General features: G+C 33.0%; 1 protein-coding gene across 6 annotated transcripts in view; it reads left to right on the top strand.

The window, feature by feature from the left end:
* The window catches only part of Nova1 (NOVA alternative splicing regulator 1), a 134,449-nt gene that overhangs the window by 93,944 nt on the left and 27,707 nt on the right, over positions 1–12,798 (top strand). For all 6 annotated transcript variants that reach the window (XM_090345325.1, XM_090345327.1, XM_090345326.1 and 3 more), the window contains one exon: positions 6,774–6,940. In XM_090345325.1, coding sequence (XP_090201451.1) covers positions 6,774–6,940 — 167 coding nt within the window. The remainder of the gene's footprint in view (positions 1–6,773; positions 6,941–12,798) is intronic.

The raw sequence follows: 12,798 nt of genomic DNA, 5'->3' as shown, positions 1-12,798 counted from the left end.
GCATGTTTCAGTAGCTAAAAAAGACCCAACTCCCTGGAGTGCAGAGAAAGACAGGGGAGTAATACAAGATGAGATGAGGACAGAGAGCTAAGCAGAGGCCAAGCTTTCTTCATGGGTTTGAAACCTGTAGTAAAGAATTTAGATTTAACCAAAGCATTACAATGTGAAGCCACTTGGTTTAATAAGGGTAAATTACAAATAATTTACATGTTTAAAAATGACTTTTGATGGAAAGTTTAGGAACAAAACAAAAGGGGGTAATTAACAGATTATTAGAATGAATCTATAGACACAGTGATGGCTTCAATTTGGGAGGTAATCAATAGAGCGACTGAATTCAGTCAGAATGAATTTCTGTGATATTTATAATGAGGAGATGAAATGAGGATTCTTCCAGGAATAGCTAAGCAATAAGGAAGCTCAGAATAACAAGTTGTTTCCACAAAGAGACAGGTTTAACTGAGGCTACCACATAGAAAGGAAATGCAAAAATGCCAAAATATGATTTTTTTCCTTATTTTTTTTTACTGATATGACTGCCATGCTATCCTGTTGACTGGAAAACTTTGAAAAACTTTGGCATCTTTCTTCCTTGCTCTTTCTTACATCAATATACTTACAGAAAGAAAAAGAAGCATCAGAACTGGAACTGGGAGTGATCTGGAGTATATGTGTTCATTGTAGAATTCGCTATGCAGAGACTTAATAATGGAACTAGATGAGATTCAAGAGTAGAGAAGACCAAGTCAGTAGTCTAATCATGATGAATGAAGATATTTCCGATGTCTGGTAACTAGGGCGTCCAGCATATAAGCAATGGAATCTCTTGTAGGCAGATGTAAGCAGATCATGGCAGTGAGAGGTCTAGTCCAGGTTCTTATTTTAATGCTGTAACCAACTGGATTTTCAAATCATCTGGTGTCCTCTGATATAAGAAGGATAGGGTATGAAACATGAAGTCGTACCTAATGGTCTGGGGAAGGTTATAGCTCATGTGAGCTAACTGAAGGATACTCAAGGACTTAATTCACTGGGAGCAGCTTAGTGATTAGGGGCAGGAAGCCAGAAACTGCAAGAGGAGCAGATAGGAAACCATAAACTCAGAGATCCCATCCAAAGGAAAAGCCAGCTGTGACAGAGAGCCAGTTATCTGTCATCACATAGATGAGTGGCAGTGAGTGACCAGGAGTCCAAGTATCTGTCTTGGACTGGAAGAAAAGTCAGGACAACCCTGTGAGTCAGGAGATTTGAGCTTATAGAGAATTGTGTACTCTTGTGACAGTATTTCAGTGTAGCCAAATAACTATTATGTCCAAGTGATTCCTAACCTGGAATTTCTTCATCTGTGGCAATTGTTACTCTTACCACTTTTATATTTCCCAAGATAAGAGACAAAGGTCAAAAACCTGATAAGAAAGAAGTCAAAAAAGATGTTCTCCAGATTTTACCAACCCAAGTGACTAAGGTTACAGATGTGAGCCACTGACATCTATTTTTATTTTTATTGTTTGCCAGTCCTGGGCCTTGAACTCAGGGCCTGAGCCCTGTCCTTGTGCTTTCTCAAGGCTAGAGCTCTACCTTGAGCCACAGCACCACTTCCAACTTTTTTCTATGTATATGGTACCAAGGAATTGAACCAGGGTCTTCATGCATGCTAGGCAAGCACTGTACCAAACTCCGGCCCTGACATCTGTTTTTAAAGTCACATTTTTATCTAAATATATTGTGGCAAGCTGGCTACTTTTTTTTTTCCAGTTCTGAGTCTTGAACTCAAGGCCTGAGCACTGTTCTTGGGCTTTCTCAAGGCTAGTGCTCTACCACTTAAGCCATAGCACCACTTCCTGCTTTTTCTGTATGTAGTAATGAGGAATCAAACCCTGGTCTTTGTGCAGGCTAGGCAAGCACTCTACCACTAAGCCAGACTCCCTACCCCTGAAGCTACTTCTAATAATGGTTTTTTTCCCCATGTATGCTCAGTTTCATACATATAACATATCACTTACATACAAGAAGAGAATTGTTTTTCAAGTTTTATTAATAAGATTTGTATCTTCTTCCATAAAATGGTGCCAGTTTTGGTAAACCTGATAGAATATATGCAAAACTCACAGCTAGGGTTATGATAATGAATGCAGAAAACTTTTCTCCAAACCCAGGAACATGATAAGAAGGCCTGCTTTCATCCTCCCTATTTATTTAGTAGTACTAGCCAGAATAATTGAAAATAAAATAATCCTAATAGAGTTGAAAAAAGTAAAAGTATCTCTGTGTAGATAATACACTCTTATAAATAGAAAAAAATGTCAAAAAAATCCACAAGAAAGGTACTAAAGCTAAAACACTAACTAAAATCTAGAATATTCCTGCACTAGCAAGGAACAATCTAAAATTGAAATTAGAAGGACCTGGCATGCTGGCACATAGCTGTAATCCCAGGGATGTTGAAACATCGATTGTGATTTGAGGCAACTGAGCAAAAAGTTAATGAGTTCCTACCTCAACAAACAAGCTGGTCATGGTAGTTCATACCAATAATCCCAGATATGGAGTAGGCAGAAGTAGAAGGATCATTGTCCAGTGGCAGCCAGAAAAAAAAAATGCAAGACTGCATTTAAACTTTAAAAACTGAAGCTGAAATGACGGGACAAGGCTAAAATGCTCTAATAGAAGACCTGAAATTTTAATACTACCAAAATAAGCAAAAAAGAAACATAAATGAACGAGTAAGTAAATAAATAAGTGCAGCCAAAAAATACAATTCCACTTACAATAGCATGTACAATAATAAAGTACCTTTACATAATTTTAACCAAGAGGTGAAAGACACACCCTAACTAAATAGAAGATGCTCATTTGCATGGCAAGTGATTTAATAATGCCTAGATATTAGTATTCTTCAGAACAATCTACAAATTCAGATTAATCACCCTCAAAATTTCAACAGGATTTTTTCTTTTTCTTTTTTTTCAACACTGGGTCCTAAACTCAGGTTCCTCAGCTCACTCAGCTTTCTAGCTCAAGGCAGATATTCTGTCACTTGAACCATGCTTCCTGCCTGGTTTTTTTCTGGCTTATTGGGGATGGAGTCTCTTTGACCTTTTCTGCTTCGGTTGGCATATATATATATATATATATATATATATATATATATATATACACATACAATGAAACTGACTATAACTTGTAGTATACATGACTGGGTTTCTGTGGTGTAACTCATTGGAACAGTTAACTACAGTTTAAGAAACGAATTACAGGAAGCTGACACTTGTCTGGAGAAGGAGGGAGATAAGAGACTAAAGAAAAGATTAATTGTGAACCTGTCATAATACTCAGTGCCAGATTTAGAAAAATTTAGGAGAGAGGTTGGGATAGGATCAATGAGAAGGATGAGAAGAGGGATAGAATGGGTAACACTGGTCAAGATGCATGTAAACCTACACAGAAATTGAATCCTTTTGGCACAGCTATTTGAAGATACTTGAAATATATTACCAGGAGGCTGAGATGTATGATTACTCACTGACCTATATTATCCAGGCAGGGTGGAACCTCTCCTTCATGTTCAATTTACAGATTCATATCTAGTTTTCTAAATAACACCGGAGCTCATGAATACATTGAAACTTAAAGGTGATACTTTTGTCATGTCAAATAGAACTATCCTCAGAGATATCCCTCTTCTGCTCTCAATTTTTAGGCAACACTTCAGTTTGTTACTGTGCTGCAATAATGTCCACAGATGTCCTTTGATCTACTCCTTGTATGATTTTGAGTGGTTAGGTATGCCATGCCTGGTTATATTTATTCATTCCATAGCTCACTCTGTATACTATCTGTGCTACAACCGTTTTTCAGCTTCCAAGTGTAAGCTATGATAGGAACTTTTGCAAATGACTTATCAGTAGAATATAAAGGGTAGCTGAAGAATCATTTTAATATATTGTAGCAGAAATTAAGCGGAAACCAGTGTAAAAAATTGGCGGCAATAAGACATTCATCTCTTTATGTACGTATACATGGTAATTAAAATTTTATTGAGATTTTTGTCTTGGCAGTTTCATAATCCTATAATTTACTTTAGAAACTATAAAGTAATAATATTGATCAAAGTAGGGATGTAATTCATATTGTACTGTAAGCCTATGAGACGTTGAATGAAGTTGAATTTTAACTGTTGGTGGGAACTTGTGCATTACTTCAGAACTTAAAAATAAGATAATCTGAGTATATATATATGACAGTGGCTTCCATTGTCATTTACTTTTTCAAGTATTCTATTTTCAGTGTTCATCAGAAGTTGGACTCCCCAGTAATTCTGCAGAAGCTCTTTTATAGGAGTAGCCATTTAACTCAAGTGTGCCATAAGCACGCATCAGACAGAGAATTAGGCAGGAGCTAAGCAATATCTCCTTTACCATTCATTGCCATCCGAAGGTTACTGGAGAATATGAATACCTTTTGGGGGTTTTTCTCTGAATTATATATGGTCATTATTTAGCTTCAATGGATATATTTTTATATTAAAGCATGTTCTTAAGGCAGAGCATTAAGACTTTATTCATATGAGTTTAAAGCATGTTATATGACCATTGGTATTATTTGGGGGGAAGAAAAACAATTAACACTGTATCAGAAGATGCCAGTTTTTAGTATGTAGTTATTTTTTTAACTTTTTATTTTTATTGCAAGTCCTAGAGATTAGACTCAGGAACTGTGTGCTGTCCCTGTGCTTTGCTGCATAAGGCAAATGCTCTACCATTTGCCAAAGCTCCACTTCTAGCTTTTTGGGTACATAACTGGAGAGATAAGAGCCTCAAGGTTTTACCTGCCTGGACTGACTTTGAACCATAATTCTCAAATCTCAGCCTCTTAAGTAGCTAGGATTAAGGGATGAATTATCAGCGTCTTGCTATTATTTTTCAGATGTCTTAAAATAGTATATTTTTATTCTAGATAATTAGAAGCTACAATGTAATATTATTAAATGTGTACACTACTCAATGGGATAAAACTGCAATTAAAATTGAACTTAACTTTTTATGGCAATTTTCTGAATTTCTTTGTTATTCTGTAATCTTATTCTTAAAAGGATTGTTGATAGCTCACATAATTAGTAACCATCTCCTGTGTTGGCCTGTTCTCTGAAAAAGTGTCAATCGTTTCCTTTATTTTCATTAAGTCTAAAAAGTATTTTTTCACTTATCAAAGCTTGAGTTAAAATTAATTTTTCCTAATCAAGCTGAAACATTTGTGATTTTCTTGAATATATTTTATTTTTCATAGCCTAACATTATATTTCCTTGAGGTATATAGTATAATTGGAAAATGCTGATTTAATTATTCAATAAATACCTAGGAAGTATAGGAGCTCATTATTATAGCTACTGTAAAATGTCCTCATTTGGATTAGTAAGACAAAGCACACATCAGATCACATTACTGTGTTTGGAAACAACATATAATTTCTTTGCTGGATCCCAAAATAGTTTAACTTAAAGAGAGGTTTAAAAAATACTAGAATATGGTATTAGATAAATGCATTATGCAATTCATTGATCTTAAATTTTGATTCAACAAATACATATGATATCTAATTGCAGTGTAACCCCAGTACTCTTCAGATTGTATAATGTAAGTAGAAATCACTGATCCAGCCTGAAATATGATTGTCCACAAAGCCAAATGTCCACATAGAAGCTTGTATGAGGCAGTGTTCCCATAGAGTTCATAAACTGACATTTCACATGTATAAAATTAGAGAATTATTTCATTTGCATTAGAACTGTTCCAGAAAAAGAAAGAAAAAAGAAGGCATGAACGTATCACTAAGAAATATTCAGAAGAGCTGCTATTATAGTCTTCTCAGTTCTAATGGCCTTTTCACGTAAAAAAAAAATCATAATTTTTAACAAGAAGTCAGCTACTTTAAAAAGAAATACTGTCAAATATATGTATTATTAATCACAAATGATCATACAGATCATAAAAGTTGCTAGGTTTTGTCATTTTAAGTGCTAATTTTAGAACTCCATTCCTGTCTAAACTCAATTGCCAGTTATTTATCATTTTAACAGTGGTATTTATTTCTTTATACAACAGACTAGCAAGAAGAGTTAAAATCAGTTTTTTAAAAGTGTGTGCTCATATTTTGTAAAAGGTAAAAATATAAGTGTGTGCAGTTTTAGGAAGAAAACACAAAATATATAATTAGAAAGGCTAAAATCAGTTGCAAAGAATAACAAATGAAATGGCTTTAAGTTTTAATTTCATTGGTAATCAAATAGTTAAAAGCACATTTCTAAAATTAGACACAACCTGGAACATTCCATCACTTATTTCCTGGACTCCATTCCTTTTTACTCATCTCCTATTTAGTTCTTTCTGTTTTTCAGTTCATTTCTTGACAGTTGTGTTTCTCTACTGGTTCATTCCCTTCAGTAGAAAAATATTAAAAACACTTTAGCGTTTAAAGACATTTGTAGAATTCAAAAATTACTCTTTGTAAAACTAATGAAGTAATCCATTTAGGTAAAGATCATAAGTGGATAAAACCAATGGCTAAAGTGTTTATGACAAAATTTAATTATCAGGTTTGCCCAACTGACTTCAAGAGTCAACAATTTCCTGATGAAAAATATGAAATAAACATACATATATATGAAGAGAGATGCATATTTTATATTATTTTGGTATTGTACTTTTACATAGCTTTTATGTTAAAAATACAAATGGGAAGATATGTTTCCTGAAAATAAATCTTCTATCTGCAGGTACTACTGAGAGAGTATGCTTGATCCAGGGAACAGTTGAAGCACTGAATGCAGTTCATGGATTCATTGCAGAAAAAATTCGAGAAATGCCTCAGAATGTGGCCAAGACTGAACCCGTCAGCATTCTACAACCCCAGACCACCGTTAATCCAGACCGCATCAAACAAGTGAGTTTTTAGTTGAGAAATAAAAGAGCAGTATCCACAACAGATTATGAATTCCTTGAAAAAGAATTAAGTGTTAGCATGTACAGCTTTCTAAAGCATATTAAAACATAACAGTTGTCTATTTACTAAAGGCTATCAAGTTCTCTTTCTTAGATTGACAAATTAATCTTAGTTGACTGGATTGGTCATTTATTAGTGTTATTCTGACACACATTTATGTGACTGTGATCATCTCTTTTTACTTTGTAGATGCAAGTTTTATAAACTTACAGTAACGTTTAAGATGATATCACTTTTCAAGCAAAATAAAAGTTGAAAGGAAGCTGTATCTTTAAAATTTCCAATACCCACTAAGTGCAGGTCACTTACAGCTATAATCCTAGCTATTTTGGAAGCTGAGATCTGAGGATCAAAATTCAAAGCCAGCCTAGGCAGGAAGTTCCTTGAGAATCTCATCCCAACTAATCACCTAAAAGACAGAAGTGGAGCTAGGGCTCCAGAGGTAGAGTGCTAGCATTGAGCAGCAAAGCTCAAAGATAGCACCCAGGTCCCGAGTTCAAGTGCCAGGATCAGTACACAATTACACACACACACACACACACACACACACACACACACACACACACACTTTTTAATTTAATGCCATGCTAGTGATATTTGTAGTTTCATATTATAGATTCCTGTTTTATTAGTTTGTCATGGTTCAACATTTTTTTAATCACAGAATATGTCTGAATTAATTTGTGCATCTAACATGCAATTCTTTGTTATAAATAAGCTATTATGTTTTGTATAACTTGTGTGGTATTTACATATATGTCATATAGACCAATGTTGATTTTTAATGTATGAGATTTTCTGTAAAGAAAATTTTACTTGATAAACTCAATTGTGCTCTTTAAGATTAAGTAGTAACTGACATCATGTAGGAGAAAATGACATTAAATGTTAAGATAGATTTTTCCATAAACAATTTTAAATCTATAAATTTATTTTATATGTTATGTTTATAATTAATGTTCCTATGTTTTATTCAGAATTAAGTTTACACTCAACAAATTGTACTTTTAGAGATGTATTATTTTATTAATGCCAAATATTTAATAGAATTTTGTGTCACTGTAATAAATTGAAATTTAGCTCAAAGTTTTATTAATTTCATGTTTCTAGTTGACAAAATGATATCAGTCAATGTTGTGAAGCTATAATCTGGCCAATATAGATCATTATACCTTAAAAATTAATTAGGTAGGGGCTGGGAGCATGGCCTAGTGGTAGTGCTGACCTTGCCTCATGAAGCCCTGGGTTTGATTTCTCGGTAACACATACACAGGAAAAGCCAGAAGCGGTGCTGTGGCTCAAGTGGTAGAGTACTAGCTTTGAACAAAACATGTCCAAGGGCAGAGCCCAGGCCCTGAGTTCAAACCCCAGAAATGGCAATAATAATAATAATAATAATAATAATAATAATAATAATAATGTAATAAATGTTTATATTATACTTTATTACATCTTTAAAAATACATTCCATTTCATGGAATATTATTCATATGATTCTGTCAAATAATTAATAATTCCCTAAGCTTTAAAAGAAATTTCACTTGATATATAAATGGCACAATACAAATATTTTAAAGATGAAAGTAGTTATTTTTTCTCTTCTCCACAGCCACTTAATAGTTTTAAAGTGCTTGTCGAATCTATGCTAAGTGAATACAAAGAATAGTTTAAAGCCTTATGACATTTGAATTTCCTGATTTTATCTAGATGTTTATAGTATCTATTTATGAATATATAAAATCACTGTGACTAAGAACATACAGAAATAGCACTGAAATCTAGGGTCTTTTTAATTCCTGCCTTAATCTAGCCCATTCTCTCCCTCTCTCCTCCTCCTCCTCCTCCTCCTCCTCCTCCTCCTCCTCCTCCTCCTCCTCCTCCTCCTCCTCCTCCTCCTTCTTCTTCTTCTTCTTCTTCTTCTTCTTCTTCCTCTCCCTCTCTCTCTCTCTCTCTCTCTCTCTCTCTCTCTCTCTCTCTCTCTCTCTCTCTCTCTCTCTCTCTCTCTCTCTCTCTCTCTCTCTCTCTCTCTTCCTCTTTCCCTTGCTCCCTTGCTCCCTTGCTCCCTTCCTCCCTTCCTCCCTTCCTCCCTCCCTCCCTTCCTCCCTTCCTCCCTTCCTCTCTTCCTCTCTCTCCCCAGCTCCCTCCCTCCCTCCCATCCTCTTTCCCTGACCCCTCTCTCTGTCTTTCCTCCTCCCCCATTTGTAAAGTCTATAAAAAGCTTTTAAACATTTAGGACTGAAGACAACATTTGACTTTTAGAAACATAAATCATGGTTTGGGTGTTATGCTAAAATTAGCAACATATTTAAGACAGTATAAAGAGTTTTTATTACTTCTAAAGGAACAGTTAGCTAGTACCATCAAATCTTAGTGTACATTGTTATAATGCTTATAGTTGTATCCACAGCAACATGAGATTGACAGACTACCTACCATATACTCAGTGCCAGTATAAATTTATGAACATTATTAGAATTTTTAAGAATGGAGTTTATATGCATTGTTTAATGTTAGTTACATTCAGGATACATGTTAAATTAATATCTGTTAACTAAGTTTTGTGTGCATACATTCATTTATAAACCTTGTTGATACTTATGGAATTAAAATTATTGTTCATTTTATATTTTTTGTAATCAGTAATGTTTGTGAAATAGCATATCATTTATAAGAATTTATAGAAGGAACAATCGAGTAATCCAATACATTTAACAGAACCACTTTCTTTATAATATAAAAACAAAAAAATACTTGAAAAAATCTGGAGAATTGCAGGAACATAGTTTTAAAACTTTATATATCAACTGTAATTTTAATGCTCATAAGTTTGCATTAATTTTCTCAGTATCTAAATTGCCAATTTGATATTTTCTTCAAATTATTCTATAAATAGTTAAGAATAGTAATTTCAGTTCTGAAGAAAAGATGTCAGTCTGCAGCATAAAATAGTTATTTATACAATAAACTATCTTGCTATAAAATAAAGACATTTTACACGATGTCTATGTATGTAAAATTTCAACACCTGAGAGTCATGAGTTCTTGCTAATTGAAAACCTTTTTCTTAATGTAACATATTATTTCCACTTGTTCCTAATTTTTATTTAAAAACTGTTTAAACTTTCATTACCAATTTTCTTTTACATAATATTGTCTAAAGAATAAAATTTGATTATTAAAAAATGTTAGGACCAGAAAAGTACAGGCTTCCAAGGAAAGTAGAGCTACTGGTTTCCCATGGAAAGCTGGAACAACCTTAGACCTTTATTTCATACATTAGGTATCATAAAGTGTTCAGTTCTCAATTTGAGATTTATTTTTAAAGACCACCACCATTAGGAAAGTAGTTGATAGAGGAATTTTAAACATAAGTTGGCGTGAGTAATTATTTGAGTAATGTTCCTAGTAGGCTCATCATATCTATCATCTTGAGATTTGAGAACAACCTTTGAGATTTGTTGTTTATTGCTGTTTGCTTTACCTGAAATATTAAAGATTATTGATGATTTATTACTGTGGACTTGCTTTAAGATAAGGTGTGGAGTTTAGCAAAACTGTTAACTGTTAGCAAGAATTTACATTTTGTAGTAAATTTTTGTACCTACTGTTAAAAGCTTGATTGTATCAACACTGAAGTAAATACTAATTTGTAAAATTTTAATTTTAAAAATACTTTGACTTTTTCAAGATCCTGTCTTACAGTTATTAAAATAGTTTGTTTTTTCTGCAATAAGTAATTCAGCCTTTAATGTCTAAAAAATTCTTAAGCAGACATTCAAATTACATAGATAAAAAGTATATTATACTTTTCCATTTAAAGTGGAAACGGTGTTAAAAATGAATGAATCTTATCATCTGCACTATTTGAAAGTAGAAAAAATGAGTTTTAGAAGAATGTGTACTTTGTAAACATTAAATAATAAAAATATATCAATAGACTGTATCAGTTATACAGATGTTTAGTAAAATACATCTTCATGATGTATGTCTAAAATTTTAATGGTATTTAACTGAAAACCACTAAGGTTTTTTATTTTTATTCTTTCTTTTTTTTGTCAATTGTGGGGCTTGATCTCTGGGCCTGGGCACTGTTCCTGAGCTCTTCAGCTCAAGGCAACCGCCTACCCCTTGAGCCAAGTGCCATTTCTAGTTTTCTAATTGTTAATTGGAAATAAGAGTCTCATAGTCTTTAGTGCCTGGGCTGGCTTTGAATCGTGATCCTCAGATCTCAGCCTCCTGAGTAGCTAGGATTAAGGTGTGAGCCACTATGCTGGCTTCCACTAAGGTTTAATAATGGAGTAGTAAATGATATAACCATTTTACTTACAAAATATTAAAGATTCAAACTTTGTACATTTATATTGTACATTGAAATATTTCTTAGGAGTTTTTTTTAATCCATTTTTGTGTGGTTAAAACAACATCACTGTTCCATTAATCTAACTAATGGAAACTTTCAATTGAAAATATTTATTTATTGTACTTCCTTGTATACATTTATATGAACAGGTTTTTTCCCTAGTATTTAAAAAGATCGCCTGAGATGAAAATATATTTATTGTTGAAAATTAAATTTGTTAAAGGAAAACATTTTTCATGCTTAAAGGTTATTTATATAAACAATAGCTAACAGACTGTCACATCTTTATTTAATAACAAATTTAGAAAGTCAACGAAGAAAATAATTTAGAGTCAGTTCTGTCCATATGATTTTCATTTATTTAAAATACTTAAAATCTCATTTTACTGTTTAATAATCAAGCATTTGATTATCAGAGCATATCAAAAAGCATACACTCTGGAACTTTTAATTTTTTTATTCTTGGGATACCAAAAAGGATCAGAATTATTAAGTAAAATGTTGATGAATGTAAGTTCAATTATTATTACATGCTCAATACTTCATTTACATGAAAATCAAAAAGAAAAATTAATGGTGTTTGACAAGTCACCTTAATACAAGTTACTACAAATTTTGGACCACTTGATAACACTATTGTACACATCGTTCTTCCCCAGTACTTAATGATTTTGTTAGGAATTTGTATCCAAGCCAAGGAGGCTATATCACAATGGCCCAATAGTAATTCCATGTTGATTTCTATTCTGATGCAAATAGAAAAGCCCTACACTGGTAGTATCATGGGCTTGTGTAGGTTATTGGACTTGAGTTTCCATATATGTTGAAAGAGCCTCTAGATTCATTTGACATGATTTCATAAGTAAATTCTGAGACTACTGTGAGACAGCAACTTCTGAGACTACTGTGGGACAAATTTTTAAAATGTCGAATGCTTTTAGAATATTGTGTGATAGCATTAGGTTCAAGGTGACAAAATATAGCATTTAGAAAAATGAAATATTTATTAAATACTATGCTCTAGCATGTATTGATTGCATACTCAAGAAAATGTTAATGCAATTTTTAATGACTAAAAATAAGATCTGTCTGGAGAAATGGCACTAATTAAGAACAAAGAGCCAAAACAGAAGATAAAACATTTGAAAATCTTAAAGACATCCAGTTTTACATCTGACTTTTAACTCTTTCCTTCTTTTTGTATGATTGAGAAATGTTTTGGTTTACTCACCGTTCACTGTAGGTTTCTTCAGACTATCTTAGATTTGAATTTAAGAAGGATAAGGAATATTTGGGGGGAAGCCACATCAAAAAGATGCAATAAAATAAGTACCAATCTCATTTATGAGAGGATAGCATCTTAACCAGAAGCATTTCAATTTCTTATCCTTTCTATTACTTATGTACTTTCTTCTGTTCAGATCTTAAATGCAAAAAA

The sequence above is a fragment of the Megascapheus bottae genome, chromosome 14 (assembly GCF_031878675.1).
Source record: "Megascapheus bottae isolate mThoBot1 chromosome 14, mThoBot2.hap1, whole genome shotgun sequence".
Classification (NCBI taxonomy): Eukaryota; Metazoa; Chordata; class Mammalia; order Rodentia; family Geomyidae; genus Megascapheus; species Megascapheus bottae.
The sequence above is the reverse complement of the archived record's forward strand: the minus strand, read 5'-3'. Positions and strand labels throughout refer to the sequence as shown.